At 42.5% G+C, this 25,781-nt stretch overlaps 1 protein-coding gene across 1 annotated transcript; it reads right to left on the bottom strand.

Moving 5' to 3' along the window:
• Positions 1–8,188: 8,188 nt before the first annotated feature.
• On the bottom strand, positions 8,189–21,936 carry kek1 (kekkon 1). Its single transcript, XM_067358917.1, has one exon. It carries the CDS (start codon positions 19,075–19,077, stop codon positions 17,173–17,175), a length of 1,905 nt encoding a protein of 634 aa, XP_067215018.1. The 5' UTR covers positions 19,078–21,936; the 3' UTR covers positions 8,189–17,172.
• Between the last annotated feature and the right edge of the window lie 3,845 nt (positions 21,937–25,781).

Genomic DNA, 25,781 nt, shown 5'->3' with positions numbered 1-25,781 from the left:
CGTTACCACGCCGATAGCCTCGTTTGGCAAGTGTCTCGCGTCGCCATGCTTTACCGCGAAATAACCCAATAGCTCTGACACGTATCTCTGTAACACCCGAACTTCGGAAATTTCGGACACACAACCGACAATGATTTCGCGTCCATTGGACGTGGTTTTCACGCCTGGTCCATAAAGACTTTGCCTCGCAGGCGATCAGTCCGAATCAAATAGCCAAAGTCAATAGATATCACTGTGCACATTCAATACACACACACACACACACACAAAGAAAAATTCGAAATAGAATATTTCAAACTATTGCCTCAGCCTTTAAAAATCGAAAAGTTAAAAAAAATATATTTTACGTTCATAAAAACCAATAATTTCAATTTTTCGACTATTTTACACTTGTTTAGCCATTTTTAAACAAAAAGAAAAACTCAATAAATCATGAACAAAATTTTGCAAATATAAGAAAGCGATTAATCAATGAATTAGGCGGTTTTTTTATGCGCGCGAGTAGTAATATCCATAGCATGGTCAGACACGCGCTTGACAGATAACCCGGGTGACGCTCGGCGAACGAAGAAAATCCGATTGTGTCAGTCGCCTATGTATCCACGGGGAATTTGAAAAATCGATAGTAACTTCTGACAACGGCCCGCGAGAGCCGCAACCCCCGTCGCCGCTTCACCCCGTTTTGGCAGCCGCTCTTCACCACCCTTGAGAACGCTGTCTACGCAACTATCGACTTTTTCGGGGACGTGAGAGCGAAAAGGAAGTCGAGGGGCGGGCGGGATGAGGCGGTGGGCGGGATATGGTGGCCGACAAGCAGCTTCTGAAAAATGCCCCGGGAGCGTGACTACCCTCCGCCTCTTTTTTTCTTCTTCTGCACCGTCCGGCACCCCGCGCGCGCGGTCCACACCGGATGGCGGTGGCGGGAGGATTCGGAACGAATGGGCCACACGTGTGCCGCGCGTTCTCCTTTTTCTTCCTTCCTTCCTTCCTTCCTTCCTTTTCTCTTTTCCTTCGTGCCTTCGCATCACCCCTTCGACTCTCGATCCCGCCGCTTTCGTCGTCGATTTCGAAACTCGCTACTGGCGAGTAAGGCGAAGCCGAACTTTCCCGCGGAGCTCTCCCTGGAATCGTGATTTACACTTGTCATGGCGCCGTGCCTGCACCACGTGCCGCGGACACTTGGCACTTTACTCCCTTATCGCGACCGGGAATTCGAAAATCGCGTGTCTCTGCGGAGGGTCGTATTGATAAATACAGGCTTAATCGGCTGCCAGGGAAAATGGAGCGCCGAAAGGGTTGGGCAATTAACGTCGAGCCCCTAACATCCTTATTTTCTTTCTTTATATATGTATAGATATATATATATGAGCAAACAGATTAATCAGGAAGAGATAGCAATGGGTTAATCCGGGATTAGCGCTTTAATTCAGATTGCGGACGCAATTCAGTCCCGGCGAGCTTAATGTATTTGGGATTTATTAGCTCGCCAAATGCTACCATCTCGTGCCCAGTCTTTAATTAATAAACGTGGTATACTATCAGTCCGCCATCTGGACTATTGCAATTTTATGAGGTAGAATGGAATAGGATGCGCACCTAGGTGGCTTTAATTATATTTTACGTTTCGTTGTTATCGCTATCCGCTGCTGCGTAGTAGCAATTGTAGCAATAACCGCAATGTGTCTTTATTATTTTCTCCTATGTATAACAAGTGTATCCCCATGCATTAATATGCATCTACATATACACACAGTGGGTACACTCTATTTTACACTAACTCAAATCTTTTGCGTTCTTCTATTATTACCAAATCACAAAGGAACACTTTACTACCTACAAATGCTATCTACAAAAAGTAATGTAAACTGTAGAGATTTATTCGTGTCTTGAAACAAGTATTTTTCAAAAATCTTTCTGTCGACCTCGCTGCAGTTTTTCGCGGGATAAAGAGAAGTAACGCGTCTATAATCAGAATATTTGAGCCATTAATTAGCTCTTGTCGTCAAATTTTTAGAATTATTACGAAATACATGGAATAAACTAACGTTTATCGCGGTTTAAAAACGTCCATCAGAAGAGTTTAATCCCTCAAGCGACTCACCGGAAATCCGTCTTCGTCTTTCCTCTCGTCTCTCTCGCGGAGAAAAGCGACCCGCCGACCCCGTTGGATATCCGTCGGGTTGGGGGGGGGATACTCCGAGATTCTCAGATGAATAATATCTAGCGTCGTTCGAGACGCGTTCTAGGATAAATCGTTGTTTGGATGTACATCCTTCCTCGCTGTATATATGTGTGTGTATATATATATATATATATATATATATATATATATATATATATTCATATATATATATATCTACGTTTGAAAGTCGAGGCGGAAAAAGGGCTCTCGGGGAATAAGTAAACTGTAGCTAAACTGCGCGTATTACATATGACTCTACAGCGACCAGCGTGCGGGATCAACGATGCTGTGCGTGTATGAATATGTGTGTGTGTGTATGTGTTACGTTCAAAAGTTTCCGCGTGATAAGTGGCGAATGATTTATTCATCTCACGACGGAGCGCAGGCAGCGGTACAAATTACGCATCGCGTACAGAAAACCTTCGCGGTACGTGACAGTAATTCATACATCTGTATTAACGTAGCGCGCCGCCGTACCGCGTAGCGCTTCTCCGTTATTCCCGGCTGTTCTGTTCGGAAATTTGAAGTAATTTTAATCGTTTGCGCAAACTTCTTCGGCCCGTTAAACCTCGCCACCCGGCGAAAATTTGTCGTGCAAAATGCGAAATGGAGAGAAATGATTTCTTGTTGCAGATTGGCGCGACGCCTGTAAGTTACAATTAATTAAACAGATTAGATATATCGTTAAAATCGTTTCATCAATTAATAGGTTAAATTTAATGAAAATTTGAATTAAAATATCTCAATTGATTGGTCAATTAAAGACATTTATGAACGAAACGAAAGCTTCGTTCTAGATTTCGACTTAGAAAATTGCAAAATCAATTTCTTAAGTAGGTTATCAAGAACGAATTAAATATTCTTAATATCTATATAAAATCTATATAAAATTATACGTTACCTGGAATACGGTGATCATGGTTTTTAATTTGATGCTGAAATTTCGGTGCAGCTACGGCCAGACGCAAATTCCAGACAGCGCGAAATTGACTTGAATTTTTTCCCTCATCGATTTGGCGCCCCACCGCGAAGCTGTCACCGAATTTCGGCTGACTAATCGAGCGTATCGACACGCAATCACTTAGAAATTGACGCGATGGATTGACTGTCGACGCGCGATGATTCGATTTCGGATGCAAGCGGGACACGGCCGTGGGCTCGATGTAGTTATTAGAGAAAATGGAATTAACCTATCGACCGCGCGGTAATTTAAAGCGACGTTAACCTCGTGTATAACTGATAACGTAGATGAAAACGCACTTCTAATCTACGAGCGCGAATAAGTCGCGTTGTTTGCACGCGCGTGTCGTGCTTATCGACGCGACGCGAAATTCATGTCTGATAAAAGATGCGGCGCGCCAAGCCGAGCGAACCCTTGGCGCGGGTCTTTTTTCCATGGTATGCCCAACGGACCCATGGTTCACCACAAGAGCGTAACTCGGTCGGGCTATTCTTTGCTTCGCGAGAATTTTTGATTAAAGTTTAATTTACAGGCGCGGGCTCCTGGCGGATTTTAAAACGAGATTTTTTATCCTCCCGCTCCACCGCTCGTACTCGCTTATCACTATTCCGGAAAAAGCCAGGCGTGATGACGTCTGTAAATATCATTCGTGCTTGGAAATATCGTAAAGTGCATTACGTATCCATAGATATTTTCAGACATATTTGTATGTCAGGCAGCTGTAATTTTTGTCATAATATAATTTTTATATATCGATGCCGTAAATTATTTATGTATACTTTTTTTAAAGCAATGCAAATTAATTTTGATAACAACTATAATTTTATTTAAGTCTTGAACACATCGATACTGCGAAATCGTGATTGCATATATCGTATTTTAAATAACATGGAGATAAATAAGTAATTAATTCAAGTCAATCATTTCATAAATTCCATCATTCTGGAGAACATTGGTAAGATAATTAGGTGCAAGAATTAAAATTGATGTTAATTGCTTGGGTCGTTTAGGTAACATTATACAAACACACCGTTGTTTTGTCACGGACAACCGCTTTGTGCGTGAGAACGTATACGCAGTGGACTCGATACAGAAAAAGACGGCCTTGACACGCTCGAATGAATTTCGACCGATATTACCGTATAAGCTTCGGCTCTTAAATTGATTTCGAAGCGCAAACTTCATCGTATCGCGCGAATCCGCTGGATTTGCGAGTGACCCAGAAGAGGGAAAGGTATTGAGAAGGTATACATGTCTACGATAGCACAGCAAACCGCGCCGTTTGCTAATTAACGATACTCAAACTTTGCGCTCAAAAACTCAGCCGGTGTTACTTGAGATTTAATTGCAGTGGCGCTTTGGCTTATCTAGACGGTTCGGAAAGCGGTTCTCTGAATGATGCGATATCTTCGATCGCGAATCGGTCTGTACAAGACCGCGGATCTCAGATTGCGGTAGTAACGGTGCGAATTACGAACACGCGAATTTAACCGTCGGACGATAAAATACGGGGTTAGAAGTCTTGCAAAAAGATCCCGTTCGCTTTTAAATTTTCCTCCTCTTTTCCCTCGTTTTCCATTCTTTTTTCCTCTTTTTTCCCCCCTTGCCACGTCGCGATGCCTGGCGCACGCGCGCTTAATAAAATGAATATCGCCCTCCGAGGATAACCGCGCGCTAGCACGGCCGGTGGAGGCCCGGCACGAAATTAAAAGCAAAATGTGGAGGAGAACGCGATATATCAGGAACAGACCCATGGGTAATTGCGTGAAGTAAATTCGAAGCGGAGGCAACGGCGGCGGCGGACCGAGCTAACACGCAAGAGCGTGAAAAAGAGCGACGCGCGTAAACAATAATTGCCAGCGCCCGTGCAACTCCACTCGCGTCTAATTAACATGAGATCCGGTTAATCAGCGAGAATAGCAGCGAGCGATTAAAACAGCGAAAGAGGTCGGGTCATCTTGTAATAGAAAGTTTCAACTGCTACATTTAACTTCTCTCGAGCCTATTTCAAATTCATTTCTTCGAAATCGAGCTTTTTCATATGGATTAGTAAGTTAGAAGTGTAATTTATGCAAATGTTTCACTGAAATTATTTTTATTCCGTAAATAGAAAGATAAATTAATCACTATCATTGGTTTCAAACTTCAATGCATTTGTAAGGAATGCCTGCACATATTTTTTTCAAATCTTTTTCAAATAACGTGAACGCACATTGCGCTATCCCTGAAGAGTTCGATTTAAAAATACGGGAACGACCAGAATTGCGACTGGCGCAATAGCTCATAGCAGTGGAGATATTATGAAGAGTCTCCGCTTTTTCAAGCCGAACCCGCATTTTTACCATTCGGAAAAATAATGTGTCGCTTTTCCGACGTATATCCGTTAATTCGTGTGCACGCGCATGTTTACCCTTGCAGGCTGTATGCTAAAGCGCAATAATAATGCCGTTTCGAGATAGTCCGCGCGCCGTGTTCGAAGTATTCACACACTCGACGCATAGAAACGGCGTGGCATGTGCATTTCGAGATCGTGGTGTATGCACTTTTCCTGCATATCTCGCGGCGGAATTAGAATTGCTGCCAAGATCTCGCCATACTGCTAAAAGTAGGTACTTGTATTGCTTTGTAAAAGTACTGCTTTGTTCAAAATTAGGACGCAAGACGATTACAGTACAATGCGGATTATTTGACAGCCATGCTTCCTTAATCATGATTCCGAGTTTTAGTTTGGAACTTAAGGAGACGAATTAATTAAATGTGTTAAAATTAGTTAAAATGTGTTTTAGTCCAAACATTTTTATATTTTGGTGATGTACTTGTTTAAGAGAGAGTCTTGATATTTTATTGATGTTATTAATCTCTATTCTAGTGCGCTTATTTATCGTGTAAAATATGATTCGCTTCATTATGATTTACTTTCCCTTACGAGAATGCACAGCGTGCATTTACTGAATGAAATTATCGCGGCTGCGTGTTTTCATTGCAGGTACAAATATAATATATAACGACATGAGAGCATTATTATGGTTAACACCAGAAACAATAGTTTCCTCGTCTCGTAGACGCAAGTAACGGTATTTCTGCTAACACACAATCGATACTCGATACATCACGGTAGTACAGAAAATAATAACCGATTGCCCTTTCAAACGATATTGTTTTTTTTTTTTCTCTCTATTTTGCCACACAATGCAGTGCCAGCTTTTATAGCGCTGTGCTTTTTCACTCGAAAAAAAGCATGGATACGCACAGCACAGTCGAATCCAGCGCTAAAACGCGCGCTCACGCATTTGTCGCGTATCCCCGACAACGCGTTCATCCGGTTAGAGGTAGAAGGAATAACTCTGCTATCAATATCAAGATCGGGAGCAAAGGAGAGCGAGTGTGACGGGACAGGCTGGCGGGAGGGGCAGACGGGCGTAGAACATCATGCGGATATATTGATTTTTTGTTACAAATAGAAACGCGGGACAGACGGCACAGATAGAATGATACCAATCAAGGCATTGTTGCTGTAACGCGATTGTTGGATATGAAATTTCAGAATGCAGCACCCGTGTCGCCTGGATGCAATTCGGCCGTTCAGGTATCAATCGGGCCGTGTCGTTTTCGACCAGGAATCCGACGTACGTTGTCGCGTTCTTGCTGTAAAGTCCGCGTTTACTTAAATTCTATTTCAGACAATCTATAACTCGCGATAGAATTCGGAAGGAATGACATGCATAATTCGATATGTCGCATATATAAAAGCATTTTGCCGAATTGAGAGTGAATTTCAAACGTTATTCAATTGTTGGATACAGAATATGTATGTGTGCTGATGCGAGAAATTGACAGATTTAATAATCGCAATCCGCGACATTTAAAACATTAATTTACGAACGCAATTAGGTATGCATAAAATTTTAAATAAAATCCATTATTTAGACTTGCCGTTATTGACGTTTCTCTTATCGCTTAATTCCCGTTCGTTGATTTTCCTTTTCGTCATCTTTACATTTTAAACTATACATATATTCGACGTGTCCCTCTTCACTCGCTATTACTCGATGCAATATTATACGACGCGAAATACTTTCCAATTGAATTTTCACATGATCCTTCTACATGATGTATGTACGCGGGAGACCCATCATAATTTCTCACTTTGACAAATGCAAGCGGATCGATTTGACACGAGATGACCCTCTTTCTATTGATAAAGTGCCGCTTATAATAATGACGGATAGGGGATTCCTCCTCGTCAAACGTCAAGAGCACCATCGTCCTGCCTGTCTTCGATCTATCTCTCTGCTCTTCGTTCCGAGCGTTTGTTTGACAGTCGCTCGAAATCTCATAGCCGTCGGTTTCGCCCGTATCTCGTTCAACTCCCCTTTTTAATGTCAACGGAATGACGAAAATAACGAGACATGTCGAGGATCCGCGCTCTCGCGCCCACGCGTGGACATTTATGGTTATTAATACTGCAGAAGATAAACGCATTAAAATGGCTGTAATGTTAAATCCTCGATAAATATTTATGATGCAAAGAGAGCGCGGTATTGCCGCGAGATTCCTTTCAATCAACGTGATAATTTACGATCGCCACTTCAACCTTATGGTTACCTATTGGGAATAAATTCATATCAAGCATTTAAGTTGTTTGAGTAAAAATTTGATTTAACATTAAGCCGCGAAATTAAAATATTTAAAAGCAGGTTATGAATTTGTACACAAATTACATTTTTGCATTTTGCTTAAAATATATGATACATAAATCAGTCGCATAAATAATTCTCGAGTGCGGTTAAAATTTAACACTAACGATCTAGCTAATTGCGCAGAATAAATTTGCGACAATTTTACTCCTCTCCTCGTTATCGATTTAGTATTTACAAGAAAATGATAAGATTGATAATGACTATTTTTTTTCTTTCTCAATTGGTTTCAAATATTGCCATATTTGTCTCCTATCGATTTTGCAATATTCTACTTTGAAACGTAATATTTTTGCACGTTATAAATAGCGTAAAGTTGTGGTAAGGTATGAAAAACGAGACCACCGATTCGATCGAAAAAAATTTTATTTCGACAACTGTCGTTATAGCACATGATTTTACCGTACATGTGGGTTTATGACAGCGTATCCTTTACGCGCGCTCTGTCTCTCATTCTCTCTCTCTCTCTTTCTTTCTCTTGCTCTCTCTCTCTCTCTCTCTCTCTCTTTTTTGTTTTTACCAACAATTCCCGTTCGAACGGTATATTCTGCTCTATTATGTATACCTTCAAAAAGTGTGTAATCTTGGAAATATAGATATATACGACTATGCCTTCTAAACGGTTGCAATCGTACGCACGCCCCCTCTCCTTCGTACTCGTAAAATAAAAGAAATATTTTTATATACTTTTTCTCTTACATATTTCTGGTTTCGTCGTCATGTACCACGCCGTTAGACGGATTCTTCCTGCGACACTAAATTACACATTTGTACATCGTTAACATCCTTAAAAGTGGTTGCCCTCTTCCACGGGCTCGTCTTAAGGGTCGTAAACTAGGTCCGATTCTTTTATAACGTACACGCGAGCATTCGGCCCACACGCAAATTTATACACACATACACACGTACACTTATACAACACACGCGCGCGCACGCAGGATATACAATAACGCTCTCTGCTCACTTTTTTGGGGGTTGCCAACATCGCGTCGATTCTAGCGCAAAAACAAAATTTAGATTGATACAATGAATTAATTCGATGAAATGAAGAACAATGCGTCGAGTGACATTTTTTCTGCGAAACTACGATTAGATATGTAGTTAGGTGGATATGTGAAATACGTGGATATGTGGGAAATTTCTCAAACATTTTAAAGAAATATTTTGTAAAATCTTGAAAACTTGAAATAATCTCGTTGGCAACTGCGTTCGCTTCCTCGCACCGCGATTTCTAAGGGATGTTTATTTCCTCCCTCCATCCGGCTTTCAGATCACATCTGATATGTCGCGATGATACGTATAAGTACATGTGATATATTCCTTTGATAGAGCGCATATGTACGCAATACTATTGTTTCAAACAATAGTCTTGACATCGTCGAGACACTTTATTATTTTTAAAACTGAAATTTTTATTGTCCGCAATAGAAGCGTAAATATGCGCTCGGCGCTTTGGAACTATGGTAAAAAATATAAAATTGATAGAGAGACACACTAGAAAAACCCAGGCTCGTACAGATGTCCATTTCGAATGACAAAGATGGCACATAACGGATATGTCATCGCGCCGGGCTATTAACACAGCCAACAACCTGTGGCAAGGATTTTTCGCAGTACTCGCGTGTCCTAGCTGCTCGTTGGAGTGGACGTTAAAGAGTTACTCATTAATGTTATTACTAGCGTTAACACGGAGCACATAGCTAGTTACGAGACTCGCGGTTTGTAACACGCAGTCTAATTGTACAAAGTGCAGCTTTTAAGGCCGAGGTCAACGCATTACGTCGACGCCTGTTTTGGAGCCTTTATTTGCGCCGGGATTGCCAGATTTTTCTTTCCGAAGTACAGAAACTACTTAGATTAATTAAGAAAAAGAATATTATTATATAAAAAGTAATATATTATTCAATAAGTTTTTATTTTAAATTTTCTTCCACGTTTAAAACGCGTAATATTGTAAGATTATAGAATTTATATTAAATGCAAAAGTTTTTTGCAATATATATATTGCAGGTCCCTTTTTTGCTTTGAAATCTAGGACAATCCTGCATATGTAAAGTCTCTGGCAACCTCATTTATGTAACTAAGATTCATTTAAATACCTTCGTACGATAATACATCGTAGATTCGTGTATGATTGGGTCGTTACAATAATGTTGTGTTAGATATCATCGGACATCTCTACAATCGTTTTTAAGAACCGAACGTCACGCATCACGAATGAAATTAGTTCTTAATGTAGCGTTGTAAGTGTCTGGCAGTCACGTAGGTGTGTGTTTAAAATTGATTTCAAAAAGACACGATTTAAGTATTTTAAGACGCGAATTATTCTTACCAGATTAAAAAACACTATACAGTCGTATTTTTAAATTCAACACCATTTTGCTCTTAATTTCTGCCCATCCATATCTTCTCTATTCACGGGATAAAAAGAACAAGTCGAATTAAAAGTTAATCTCGCTACTTTACCGGGATACAAGAGATTAACAATGTAGTACGCTACTGTAATAAGACGACAATTAATTTACCGCGCGTACCTCGAAGAGTTGTAAAAAACGCTTATTATTCATACCTGATCGTGGCTATAAAGTCACTGCGAGCAAATATCTTCTATCTATTTCGTGTCCATTTTACTGCCTCCTATTACAGTGTTATTGGTACACAATTCACGATTGATTCGTCTTGCGTCACTTCCCGTGAAAAAAAAAACACCATGATCTATGAAAGTCAACGTCCAATATTGTCTGTGTACAAAAATTTACGGATCCAGCAAAATTAACACTTTGTCTTCTAATCTCCGTTCTATTCCTCCTCCCTCTTTCACTCTCATACATTCACTTGTTCCGTGTTGCCGCTTTAATTTAAAATACTTTTCGGTCGCGTTCGGTAGTTTACTAGGATTTATTTTCGCCAATTGTTAAGACGAGTGGCACTCGTTTGCACATTACGATGCAACAATAAGAAACGCACGACACACCGAGTGTATCTATATTCTGATAATAATGACCCGTAATAACAGAGGCGAACTTTGGCCCAGACAATAAAGCTAACAGGGCCCGTTTCAACCACATCAATGAGAAACATTAAAACATTGTGTAACAATTTTATAAACTCTACTTAAAAATATTTATAATGAGATACACACATATAGAGCTATAAAATATTCATCAAATTTATTTTAATATTTTCGAGGGGCTTGGAATACCTTGTCTTGGGCCTAAAATTTTCTAAATCCGCCACTGCGTAACATTATGTTAATACGTTTTTGGTAAGGTTCCGAAGGTACGAAAATTCGAGGTGAATTTCATGAAAACTTTGCGTCGAACGTTGCGGTCGCAAGAGCATATTTTCATGCCAAGAGCGAAGAACGAGCTTCTCCCGGCGCGCGAAATTACCGTAAGAAGTGAGAAAATATGTGCATAGGGTTGTTTACGCTCTTCTCGCGCATAGTGCCACGTCCCTTTTCGGCAGTGTTTCAAATATGTATATGTACTTTTTTTGTGAAAATATACAGACGCATAATTGTGTTATCAGTACTTTGAAAATTAGAACGATCGATGTTATTTTGTTTATTGAGGATAGAAGAAATAGATCACGTTTTAACGATAGAATATTTTTCTTCTGTAAATAGAATGATATTGATAGCTAACGAAACTTTCGCTTTTAAATCAATTTGAATCGAGTTTTATCTTATCAAAGCTTTGATTGAAAACTTATATCTCCTCTAATTATACATGAAAGCTGAATCAAATTTATATACTTATTTATTTATATTTTATTAATATTAATTTGATGCGTTTTAAATTATTATAATTATAGTATTAAATTAATTGGTGGTAAATTTACGGATTAAGAAAATAAACATAGAAAATGTAGCAGAGAAATTTTAATATTTGTTCTAATAATTTGTATGCGTCATAATTTAAATAAATTATTTGATATAAGTTATTCTCATTAGCAAATATAATCATGCCTGTGTAGCAGTCGTGTATGCGACGAAAGTTTCGTTTCACGCAATATCGCACGTCATGTGTCAGATTAACTATACAATAATCTGTTTTTCCAAAGTAAAATTCTGGAAAACAAAATTGAGAACATCCTCTGCGTCGACCTAATTAATAATTTAAGGAAACGATAATCAAACGAGTTCACGAAGCCACGTAATTCCAAATGTACGTTTTTTCAAGTCTTACTCTTATTGAATCATCATTCTCAAAATGCAAAACTGTTAAGAGAACAATTAACGAGGATCACTCTTAGTTTTTGTAATTATTGCAAATTCACTGAAAATGATACGAGTTTCGCAATAATAGAATTGCGAAGCAAATATCAAATTTTGGAATATTTGTCATTGCATGATAACACGTAATATATTTCGCTACATTGATTCGTCATAATTCCTATCATGCTCCAGTTTCACGAATAACGAGCATTTCCAGATGGTATGTGTTGCATATGTGTAATATCTCGTTAAATTATCCCGTTGGATTACACGAGCACATATTTTGTAGAAACTTTTGTTGAGTAATATTGTTAATTTGCGCGATCGACTGTACCTCGAAAATTCGCACTATTTTGACGGTATACAATTAATGCCGCAATTCTCCGATCAATACGACTAGCATTGTAAGCTTACATATAGCAGACTTTTCACGTGCTTTATAGCCGCTACGTAGACAACGAGTGCTATCGTTTGCGTATATTGAACCGGCATGGCGTTACCGCGGCGGTTGTGTGCCACGTCGATCGAGAGGTATAAAAAAAACTCGTGGAAATCAGATATAAAGACTCAGCCTGCGCGTTCACTTTGCACGCAACAGTTGACTCTCGGCTGCTTTGAGCGATCGACATGCCGGTATGCGCAAGAACGCTTGAAAACACATTTTAAAGAAGTAGGTAACTTGGAAAAAAAATGCGACATTTTGTTAACTCGCATTTGTCCGCAATTTATTGCAACTTTGCCCGACGAAAGACATGCCTCGATATAAACGATTTCAGATTCGATAACGCGCAACGATATCCAAGTGGAGTAATCCGTGAGAATCGTAGTGTTTTTTTTTTTTTTTTTTTTTTTTTGAGCGTCACATATAAATGAAATAGCACGCAGAAGTTTTAAGCGGGATTTTTCCGGGAACGAATTTGGTCCGCGTAGATTAACGAGCTGATCGCAATGAGTGATAGATAGAATCGGGTAACAGCGCATTTCTCAGATCGAAATTGTTGCGAAATGAAATTTCCGGAGAAAAATGAAAAAAAAAAAGAGGAAAGAAAGAGCGAAAACCGATTATTTGTAATTTGTTCGTACGATAAAATAGCAATTAAAGCACGCCAGACGTAGACAAACAAATAAATGAGAAAAGAGACAGAATTCTATCAGTTATATCGAAATTCTAAAAATGGAATGTTAGCTACACAGAAGTCGTCCTCTCGCTTTCTCTATAGATATGTGCTACGTGCAACCTAGATCTGCACGAGAGAATGGTAGCAGCCAATTTGTTTCAAAGCAGTGTGACCGTTGTTGCTCGTTTTACATTCCCTATAAACCTTTTTCCATCACTTGAGACCGGTTAATTACTGCGACTTTTAATTACGAGCAACGAAATAGAAATTGTCAGGTAGAAAAACTCCGCACAATCGTGTTACTGCTCTCAGAATTCAGTATGATCGTGCTTGGAATTCGCGTAATCAACATTATTTACGTGTCACGCATATGTCATCTATTGTCCCGTTTTCCTAGATATAAGAATTAATGCAAAAGACCGAATGGTTCACCCTGTGTGGATGTGTTTGTTGTGTGTGTATATATATATTGTATATATATCGTCGCGTAGAGATTGCGCTGTCGGAGCGCTGTTTTTCGATATGACGAGATACGGCTTTTGGGATCATTGAGCAGAGAAAACCCGGTCGTTTCACGCGATACACGCTATAGAACAATCGGTGATAAACGCAAAACGCCGGATCGCGCGCGCCTATCTCGACCGCGTGCTTTTTCGACGAACAGAAAACGCGTACGCGCGACACGAAAAAACACATACACGCACATTCACATATATGCATACACGCGTCACACGGGTACATGCTTATATACGGCATACAAAATGAACGCACGTCGACACACTTTAGATGGCGATCGGATGAAACTCGCGATTGGCATTTTGACTTATCGTCAGATCGGATCATTTTGTTTTTGCAGCCGTGAAAAAAATATCTTTAAGATAAATTGCTGTTTGAGAAAATAGATCGTAACTTTAAACTACTGCTAAAGGAACGTAAGTTAATTTTCTTAGAAATAGTTGAGAGACTAATTATTATTCTTTATTTTTCTCGCGCGAAATAGTATATACTAAACTTAAAAATTTCTAAGTTGATTTGTGAATTAAAAAAATCTGATAATATGATTAAAAGCTTTCTGTAAAAGTATTCTTTTTATGACGCACTTTATAATTAATTTTTATAACTCGGAAACACATTACTTTTTAATCAAATTTCAAGATAAAATACTTAAAAAGAAACTTTAATACGATATAATTATCTCTCTAGCAGCATAATAATCTGACCAGACAATAGGGTTTACCGTCGAATGCACGGGGATCGACAAAGTCTCACTTACGTAAGACGCTAACGCTAGGCATAAGCCAGCCAATCAATCGCGAAATCCAACTTTAGTGATTGAGCAATAGCATATATTCGCTCGCAATTAGTTCACGGGCTTATCACACAGTCTTATATAATTGATCTAGTGGCTCTGCTACACATACAAAAAGACCACGATCGATGCCTGGATGTACATCCTGGATTCATCATCATAACGCGCATCATTAACAAACTAATATTTCATCGCATCAATATTGCAAAAACTTTTAACTTTAATTATCCGATATCACCGATATTATTTAATGACTTATTGCGTGAGTTTAATAGAATAAATATTTTTTTATCATTGACAAAAATTAATAAGTGACACAAATTACCGATAATTATACATTAATGAGTTTGATATGAAATCACGTGAACGTTGTCTGATCATACTCGGAATAAGAAGGAAATTGAAGAATGAATTTATGTCGGTCGAAAGCGTAGCAAATTTAACATGGAATATATTTGAGAAAAATTGGGATTATCCGATTAAATCGGAGAGAGCGTGCCGTCGTGTATGGATCCAGGAGTAGCATCCGTCGCCATATCTCTCGCTCGATCGTTCGTCGTGAAGCTCCGTCTCGGACACGAGAGCCACTAGACGGACCGGCCACTCGAAGCAACAATATAGGCTTGCTGATCCGTAATCGTGAGAGTTTGTCGACCGAACCTTCGGAGGATACTCTTGTCATTTGATTCAACGAGGCCACCACGTGCCTTTCGCAATCTCGAGAGCCATTTCGCCAGCGCGAGTTTCCCGTTTCGCCAAGAATAAATAATCCGTCTCGCGATCGTATTTTTTTCCTCCTTTTTTTCTTTACCGAATTGACTAGAAAAAATCCGCGAGATACCTCGTAGCTTAAGCGTCGTTCGCCGCTTCCTATGTAACTCTACGCGTCATCGGAACATGCACAGCAGTCTTCATCACTCGCCACTCATCGCTTTAAGGGGAGTCACCTAACGTATTTTACTCGGGAGAGACCTTACGTCTTCCGCCTCTGACTCTTTGGCTTAGCCGTCATACAAATGTATTACCCGTCGATATTGTGCAGTACGACCGCCGAGATAATGACGTGGCCGGCGTAGCGTATCGTCATCACTTCCTCGTCTCGCACATCGTGTGTATGCACCCCTTGTAAGCACTCCGTGTGCGCGCCGAAGACATCGTCATCGATGACGATGCGATCGACCGATCTCTCACTGTCGCGTTATACAGGGTGCTCTGAAGTAAAGGTCAGTACTATGAAATAATGCTATCAATCATTATGAATAATTTGAATTAATCTGTATCTAATTTTAAAGACTTGCAACGAATCTCGCAAGCATTTTCGAAATCTTATCGCACGCTGTGATTTAGAGATCGAGAAAGTTAACTAGAATATTTATTTTGACAAGTATATTATTTGTAACTGTTGTTCGTAAAAATCAGATTCTGAAAATATCGGAGCTTTTTTATTTTTGTAAAAGTTTCTTTTTTATGATGTTAAATTAAATTTTATAACTCTGAAACACATCGAGTCATAATAAATATTTATACCGTTTAAATATTATGATTCATAATATTTATGTAACAGAAACATTTGCAAAAATAAAAAAGCTGCGATATTTTAAAATTTAAAAGCGTTTTTCAGTGCTGAATATTACTGACCATTTCTCTCAGAGTATCCTGCACAAGTTAACAACGTCGATTTCGATCACTGGAGGCAACCTCCTGCGACAGGTGCACACACATATCCAAATAAACAGAATCGAACGTCCGCCAGCTGGTTGCACTACATGTACCACGCACAAGACATCCTTGACTACGTCGTTAATTGCCGTGCACGATGAGTCGATTGCCTCGAAGAGTCGCACCACCACATACGACGCCTGTTATCAGGTGTTCGTCCGCGGCTCGCTCTTTAAAAGATTGTGCTGTTTTTGCAGTATCGCCTACGCGCGCAACTCAAAGGTCATGTTAATCGCACGCGATGACCCTAAGCACAATCAACCGTGCAAGTCAGTCAGTTCGACGCCGAACAAAAAAAAATGTACCGTGATATATAAATACGATCTCGGGCGACCGCGATACACCAGTCTTTTTGTCTTCAAATTAAAATCGACTCGCGAAATAACAATCTACATTCGACGATTTTTATTGCATGCCTAGCGACTCGATTCACGTACTTGAATTATGGCAATGTTGCTCGTTCTTCAGCGGTGTCTATCTCGTGCGACGGTGTACATATCTTCCTAATATCGCAGAGTACTATCACGATGCCGATTCGGATGGCATCTAGTTAGATGATACCGCATAATATCGTGGAATAATACCGCGCGCGTGTACCGTCGGTCACTGTTACACGAACACGATCGCGAGTTATAATGCGCTTAGCATACGCTTAGCATATTTAGCATACGCTTTCGTCCAACGGCGGAGAGTCGCCCGAGCGTGTCCCTTTCTCGCGTACGACAATATCGTCGTCGCACTGACACGGGCACACAGTCGAAAATTCGTCCGTTCGTCCTATAGACGTCTTGTCTCCCGTTCACTACTGCTCGCCCGGCACTCGCGAGGACGACTATTTTTTCTTTTTTCTTTTCCCGTTTCTTTTTTTCCGTCTTATTTCTCTTCAGCAGTCGGTATCGTCCTCCTGGTGCCTTCTACGTAGCTCCAGGTAACGGTGCCGGGCGTCGCAGTAATGAAGCAGCGGTACCTAGACGTCGGTGCCGGTGCCCTCCTGGTAGCCCTCGTCGGGCGAGCTGCGCGTGGATCCCAGGACGCGCTTGAGCGCCGAGACCGGCGGCAGCACCGGGACGCCCTTCTGCCAGACTCGCATCTGCTTCGCGCCAGGCGGGAACTGCTCGACAACCGGCGCCACCGCCGCGAGCTGTTCCTTCGACGGGTACGCGTTTACCGTAACCGCGGACGTCCTGCCGCAGGTGTCCCTGGCCTCCCACAGGCAGCTGGAGTACAGCATTTTGCCGGCGTCGTCGATCGCCTCGACGCGGCCGTAATCGGCCACGCCGTACGGCGTGATGTCCTCGGTGGAGCCGCGCCGTGTGTCCCGGATGAGATCCGGATTGTCGATCGGCATCAGAGACGTCGTCGACGAGAAACAACCGGCGCCCGGTATCGCCGCCACCGCCGACTGACTCTGATCGTCGAAACGGCTGATCGTGCCGTATTCGTTCTCCTGCATCACGGCCGCCTGCGGTCTCTGCACGTAGCTTAGATGAAGCGAGGCGGGCGGTTTCGATTCTAGCGCGAACGACGTCGTCTCGATCTCCTCGTGTTTCCTGCGGGTGGTCGAGGTCGCGGACGGCGGATTATTCTCGCCGCCGCCGGTCCCGTTACCGGCGCCCTCGCCGGACACCGCTTCCAGCGGTGCCGACGATTTTACATCCTTCAGCGGCATCCGTCGCAAACGAATAAACAGCACGAGGATAATCAGTAGGATGAAGAGGATGAGCACCACCAGCGCGGCCGATATACCCGCGATCTGGCCGGAACCCAGAGTGGACATGCCCGCGGTTCTCAGAGACACGTGTAGGGTGAAATTCGCTTCAACGCTACCGGCGCGATTCTCGGCGACGCAATAGAATTCGCTCGAATCCGCCTCCTGGGCGTTGGTGAGTATCAGCGTGCTTCTTTTCCTAAATTGTCCTTCCTCAAAGATAAGGATCTTCTGGTAGCTGCTGAAGGCCGAGTGATTAGTCAGCAGCCGGCTGTTCCAGTACCACTTGATCTTCGCGGGCGGTATCGCGCTCACGCGGCACACGATGCTCGCGTTCTCGCCGATGGTCGCTTCAGCGTAGCGGCTGGCTATCAGCAAGACCGGCCGGCAGGCGAAATCGTCGATGCCGAGGTCGGTGAAGGCACGGTCGACCAGCTGCGGAGGACCGTGGCACCGCGGCGCCACGGGGGTCGGCAGATTATGCTTCACCAGCCACATCTTCATCTCGCGCAGATGGCAGTCGCACACCCACGGATTGTCGTACAGCTCGATGCTGGTGAGCTTCTTGAACTGCTCGAAGGTGCCCGGTTGCAATCTTTCCAGTCGGTTGTTGTTCAGCTTGAGGCTCTCGAGCAGCTCGAGTCCGCGGAAACCTTTCGACTCGATCTCGGTCAGCTGCGTGTGCGACAGATCGAGCTTCACCAGATTCGGCGTGCTCTTGAACGCGTTCGAGGGTATCTGCTTCAGCGGATTGTACGCGAGGACGAGCTCGCGCAGGAACTGCGTGTCGGTGAAGCTCGCGCTCGGCACCGTCGACAGCAGATTGCTGCTCAGGTCGAGCTCCACGAGATTCGCCAGGCCGGCCAGTGCCTCGCTGTCGATCCGGTCGATACGGCACTCACGCAGATAAAGACGCTGCAGATTCGTCAGTTGGACGCGCACGAAGATGTTGCTCGGCAGGTGACGGATGTCATTGCCGCTCATGTCCAGCACCTGGGTCTCCGGATCGATCCACTCCGGTATGCTGGTCAGGCCGCGATCCACGCACTCCACCGTGCGCTTGCCGCTCTTCCACTTGCACGAACACTCGTCGGCGCACTTGTCGCCGCTGGCCGCCACGCCGAGCACCGTCACCGCGTACAGCAGGAACACCGAAACCCCCATGATGGATCTTTATCGCCGTCGACGTTGTCGTCGTAGTGAACTCACGACGTTCCGAAAACCTCGATTCTTCTTCCTCCCTCTCTCTTTCTCTTACTTCTCTCTCTCTCTCTCCCTTTCTCTTCCTTTCTCTCTCTTTCTCTTTCTTTCTCTCTTTCTCTATCGCGACACTTTCCTCGACGACACTCGGGACCCGCGCGCGTCGTCTCAACAACGACCGAGAAGCGTCTTTGCCCGCGCGGGGAAGCCTCTCGGGACCGATCTTACGCCCATCCTTCGCCTTTCCGTGTTCTCACACTTCGTCGCACTTTATATCTCTTCCTCTCGTTGCTTTTCTTCCACCCCTCTCTCCGTTGCTCCTTATTTCTTACACTCGAGTCTTTTTTTTTTACTGGTTGCTGCTTCTTTAACAGATCTCACCTCGATTTCTCACCTTATACGAAGCCACCACTCTCCGGAGTCCTCGCAGCGCACCGCGATGAATCACGAGAGGGATCGAAATTGAACGGACCCGTCTCGTCCATTCGCGAGTCCTTCCCTGGCACCCCTCGGCGACCGTGAGTATCCGCGTATCACTGCGTTTCTTCGCACCGAGCAGCAGCGCGCTCCGTTTCGGCGAGCCCAAACGGCGCCGAGAACGTCCCCTCGGGTTTTCGATCAGCCACCTCGTCGAGTATCCATTGGCGGCGTCACACGTGCGCACACGCGACCAGCACACACGACGTCACCACTGGACAGACGGACGGACGGATGTGCTGTCGTTACCGCCGCCGCCGCCGCCGCCGTCGTCGCCGTCGTCGTCGTCGTCGTCGTCGTCGTCGTCGTTGCCGCCGTCGTCGTCGTCGTCGCCGTCGCCGACGTCGTCGACGTCCGTTCTTACGTAAACCTTACGTCTGTCAACGTGCACTCGCGTCGTTCCCGACGAGAAGCTCCTCGACGCCTCCGCCGCGCCGTATCGACTGTAACCGCACCACTACCACCAGCGGCAGCACCACCACCGCGCTACCACCGAACCACCACCGCCGCCGCCGCCGCCGCTCACATCACCGATCGCCGCCGCTACTACGAAGGCACCCCTGACACCCGAATTCTCACGAGGTGCCCCGTCGTGCTACCGAGCGTAACGCTGCTCTCGTCGCGCGGGGGCCAACGTACGAGGATTCGCGAGGGTCTCCCCGATAAGGGTGCCCGCCGCCCCCTCGTTCTCTACCTCTCTTCTCGTGTCTACGACCTACGCTTCTGTCTATCGGTCACGCGCGCGCGCGCGCGTACCCCTCGCTCGCGGGAAAAAACATCCAAGCTAGCGACGGCGACGCCAGCGACGCTTGTTGAAATGCGAGACTGCAAAACGCCCGGCAGCGAAACGAAGAGACACCCTCTCTTGCGCGGCTCACCTCTCCTCGTATCTTCATCTCGCGTCGTCCTCCCTCCGTCCATCCATCCGTCCGTCCATACGTACGTACGTACATACGTACGTATCCCCGTTTTCACCCCTGCGTTTCTATCCCTACCGCACTCCCGCTGCACACGCCAGATCGCTCGGGAGGGAAACGCCGACGCAAAGTAGGGCGCACCCTTCTTCCGTTCTCGCACAAGGTGCACAAGGCGCATACAAGGTGGCCGAAAACACTCGACAATGATGGAAAAATATTATCAAGATGAGTAAGGCTCGTTTGAAAGGCTAAATACAAAGTTTTAATTTAATTTAAAAATTTTCAAAGATTTTGGGTCATTAAAGTGTAAAAGAATCTTTTTTTCACATTTAATTATCACGAGATTGGACCTATAAAATTCGGAAATCGTGAAGAAGATCGTATCCGGTAGAATTCCTCCTAAAAACAAATCGCCTCAAAATTCGACAAATAGTTTGGCTTTACGATCAGCGCTTAAATTTATACGACACCCTGTGTACCGGGTGTATACACACACAATCACCGTGATTCGAGTCTACGCCACCTCTCGCGTCCCACAACCGCGGCGCGCGTACATTCTCCAGCGTCCCGACGTCCACCTCCTCTCTCGCTCTCTCTTTCTCTCTCTCCTTTTTCTCCCCTTGCGCTATATCCACGGCTACTCTCCCTGTAACAAATCCCCACTTTCAACCCCGGCGGCGGTGGTCGGCTCGTGCGCCCTCCACGGCGAGTCAAATCGGGAGCGTTTTCATCCCCTACCAACGATCGGGCAACCCCACCCTGATCGCGACGGGGGGGATGCACTCTACTACCCTTAAACGAGTATGACGGGGAGAAAGGGAGCGCGCGCATATCGTAGTCGTCGCTATAGTCGCCGCTCAGCCACCCTCCATCCTCTCCTTCGCATCGTCGTCACGACCGCCTCGGCGCTTCGGCGTCTCTTTATATCCTCGGAAACTTCTCTCCCTCGCTACTTCTCTCTCTCTCTCTCTCTCTCTTTCTCCCTTTGCCGATCTCGCCACCGAATCCCACACTCTCGACATATCGAATGCTACGTCACAGCGAGGAGATATACGGCTATTTCGCAAAGTGGTTAAATGCACTGCCAGATTACGGGGCGGAGGGTTCTGGCGCCGCCGATTCGACTACGAATGTCGGTTACAGAATCACAGAATTCCACTGTAGAATTCCGTCTGCGCGGCCTCTTAAGATCCCTTATCCCGATCGCATACTCGACGCTAAATGCGTGCTCACCCCCGGTATTGTAACACACAAATGAGCAACAATTTCTTCGATGTCAATTAACTTAAGCGGTGATTCAATTGGCTCTTTCTGTTTTCTCGTAGATTCGATATTTGAGAAAAAAGAAACAGATAATAGAATTGCAATTAGAGTTTGCTTAGAAGCGATAATAAAGCAACATTTTCGCTGATGGATTTACAAGAGGGTGAAGCAACGGAAAGAGATATCTTTTATTCATTTACCATAATTGAAAACACTATTCTACCGTATTTCAAGACTTGAGAAACACATCTCCGAGATAACAGACGTTCCAGAGATCGGTCCAGAAGCTTACACTCCAACGGCCACACTTAGCGCTAAATGTGGCGGTGGATAGGACCGGGGAATACGGGTCGGAGTATTTTTCGTTTCTTTATTCCGCTGTCTTTTTCTCCAGCATCCGCGTATCCTTCTCCGTCGCGCTATCGTCGCATTGTCGTCGCCTATATATTCGAGCCCGGGGGATGTGTGTGGCATACGGACTTCCTCGACCGCGTACGAATATTTCTCTTTCTCCCGTTTTCTCGCGCTCTCTCTCTCTCTCTCTCTCTCTCTCTCTCTCTCTCTCTCTCTCTCTTTCTCCCTCTCTTCCACTCTGCTCTTTTCTCCCCATCTCCAGAGCCTCGACCCTGCAAACGACTCGTGGAAAAATAATTCAGAAAATGAAAGAGCCACAACCGTAGAAAGATGGGGTTCGGGAGTGAGAGAGAGAGACGAAGGGGAAGAAGTGGCTGGATTTGGCTACGCAGCGAGAAGAATGACACGTTGGCGGTGGTGGACGTAGTGGAAAAGTGACTCGTAGTCGTGTACAAATTCTCCCTCGAGGACCTCTTAGACCTAATTGGCCGTCCGAATCGATATCTGCCCGTCCGTTGTCGGCAAAATTGCGACGCTATGTATTTCTCTCACTCCTCTTTCTCTCCTTTTCTCTGCCGAGAGAAAAAGGGACAGGACAATTCAAAGTGACGAGAAAATAAATCTTACAGAACCGGTCTGCGGAAAAGGATAGCAGAGTTGCGCTTTTTTTTTCGTTGTCATTTCATTTAGTGAGTTATGAAAATAAATAGAGCCTATCGTTGTTGTTTATTTAAAAAATAGTGATCCAAATGTATGTAAACAGTTGGAATTGCCAACTGGAACACAGTCGGAAGGTGAGCGTGCAAAAATACGGATATACTTCTTGAAATTTGATCTACAAACAAGAAATGCTAAAAAATCTTACACCGTTAATGTGTAATACATTAATTGATACGACAAATTTAAAAAAAAATGTCTTAAGAATAAATATATTAAAATTAAAATTTGTATATCTGATCACAGCGAGAAGCAAGGAAGATTTCAGAAATCTTCGATTGCAGGCGCATAGAGAGATGCAAAAATACGCTCTATTGAATCCCACAGCATCAAAGTTACAGACGTCCTATTTCGAAGCGTGTATTTCACTTTTCAAGATTTATAATAAAATTGGAAAATCTTTCACATAAATAGATTTTAATGAATCGTACGAACTTTTCCATTTTTTCCACATCAAAATAAATTCTTTGTATCATCGATTAGCTTACTTTCTGCAAGAGACGAAAGCGATAAATAATGGATGAGTTAAATAAGATAAAAAATCCTAAAAAATAGACATAAAGAAAATATAGTTAGACAATGTGAATTTTGCTTCTTCATATTTTATCTATTGATGTGTCACGCTTGATGAAGTTGGTCCGCAGGCGCTACGAAGAGATAAGAGAGAGTCGATAACGCGTCTTTGCGCGCGATGCATCCGACGATGCCGTGGTGGCACACGGCCGAACGACGCTATTTAAGCGACTACTTAAAATCAATAGCGGCCCGACGTTTATATCGCGCGAAAGGTCTGACAGCATAATTCTTGTGCCCTCTTTGCCCTTTTCTCCCTTGAATTTCGAAAGCTTGTCTTCGCAAATTCTACCTTTCGCGAATCCTTTACCTCTCAAAGAGCCGGAGAATTGCAAAGAGTTAGAGATGTTACGATAGTGATGGTATCAAGTTATAAATGCTAAACCGATAAGATTTTTCGCATAAGCGTCTTTGATCTTGTATAATATTGTGAATAATAAACTAAACAAAAACTAATACGTGAAATATTTTTAAAGTGACTATTATATATATAAAGCCGAGATTCTAGGGATTAGTTTTGGATTTTCAAAAAAATAGAAATTTATTTTGAGAAAGTTATTTGATAAATAAAAATTTATTTTGAGAAAGTTGTTTGATAAAAATACTCAGAAATTGTAGGATCAAAATTTTAAACATGTCAACTCTTGAAATTGAATTAAGACTCTTATTTTCTGTTGACTTTTTTTAACTTTTAAAATATTAGTGCAATATATCTTCCAAAAACTATAAACGGAACGTGTGAATGCTCTCAGACTTTTCAAGCATTTTTTTACACTGTTAAAAATAATCCAAATATACAGAATGGATTGTAGAGTTCCAAACTTCGACAAGCTGGCCCTGCTATCATTTCAGTATATGGATTATTTTTCAATAACGTTAAAATACTAAGAAATTTTAAAAGTATTCATACATTTTGTTTAAAATTTCTAGATCACTAATAATTAAATAATTACAAAAAGTTAACCGTTATAAAAAGGTAATTAAAAAAAGCTGCTAATTCAATATTAAAAGTAGAATTTTCGAGCTTTGGTGAACTGGCCTTATTTTTCGTTTATTTTTACGTTAAAGTAATTAATCTATATTCAATCAGTAATTAATCTTACTTTTCGGGAAAGTAAAATAATATTTTTGGAACTTCTGCTCACATAAAATTTGCAGTGAAATCTATAAGAATTATTTGTTATTATAAAAATGTAATATTGAAAACACGCCAAACATTAGATTTTAAAATCGATATACGTTAAATCAACGCGTAAACAACATAAAATTTATTTATTATTTAATAAAATAATTAACATAAATTTTAAATTATTTAAAAATACAAATAATATTAAGTTATTGCTCTTCCTTAATTAAATTAAAAATCGTTTTAATATATAAAGCCAATAGAGCAAGAGCTGGATCGATTTGCTCAAAAATTCTTTTTTTATTATAAATTTATACAGATGTTTTGGCCAAGGTACGTGGCCATCTTCAGTGTAATACAAAAATTATAAAGTTTAGTACATAATTAGAGAAGCGTTGGTAATATTTTTTGACTAAGGAAACGCATCCTCTGATAAAACGTGTAGTACAATATTTGTGGTTAGTAACATTATATACGTGTGAAGCCACGGACCGTCTAACTTGAACGGTTCGTCAACGACTATGTAAAAGAAATTAAAACTGACATGTGTCCACGGCTGTGAGTGGGACTCGACTGATGATCATCATTCGAGTCCCACTCACAGCCGTGGACACATGTTACAGTTTTAATTTCTTTTACATAGGCTAAGTTCCACTTGGTGATCGCAACGCTCGTGAACATTATCTGTCTTTCTTTAACTTTCGATGAAAAACAAAGATAAAATGATTCCACAAGCGTTGCGATCGCCAAGTGGAACGTACCTATAGTCGTTGACGAACCGTTCAAGTTAGACGGTCCGTGGCTTCACACGTATATAATGTTACTAACCACAAATATTGTACTACACGTTTTATCAGAGGACTGGTGATCATCATTCGAGTCCCACTCACAGCCGTGGACACATGTTACAGTTTTAATTTTTTTTACAGTCGTTGACAAACCGTTCAAGTTAGACGGTCCGTGGCTTCACACGTATATAATGTTACTAACCACAAATATTGTACTACACGTTTTATCAGAGGATGCGTTTCCTTAGTCAAAAAATATTACCAACGCTTCTCTAATTATGTACTAAACTTTATAATTTTTGTATTACACTGAAGATGACCACGTACCTTGGCCGAAACGTCTGTATAAATTTATAATAAAAAAAGAATTTTTAAGCAAATCGATCCAGCCCTTGCTCTATTGGCTTTATATATTAAAACGATTTTTAATTTAAATTATTTATCCGACTTTTA

The sequence above is a fragment of the Linepithema humile genome, chromosome 7 (assembly GCF_040581485.1).
Source record: "Linepithema humile isolate Giens D197 chromosome 7, Lhum_UNIL_v1.0, whole genome shotgun sequence".
Taxonomy (NCBI): Eukaryota; Metazoa; Arthropoda; class Insecta; order Hymenoptera; family Formicidae; genus Linepithema; species Linepithema humile.
Note: the sequence above shows the minus strand (reverse complement) of the source record. Positions and strands in the feature narration are given on the sequence as shown.

Excerpts from the sequence above, each read along its gene's own strand:
- kek1 (XM_067358917.1), bottom strand. The coding sequence starts at position 19,077 with ATGGGGGTTTCGGTGTTCCTGCTGTACGCGGTGACGGTGCTCGGCGTG.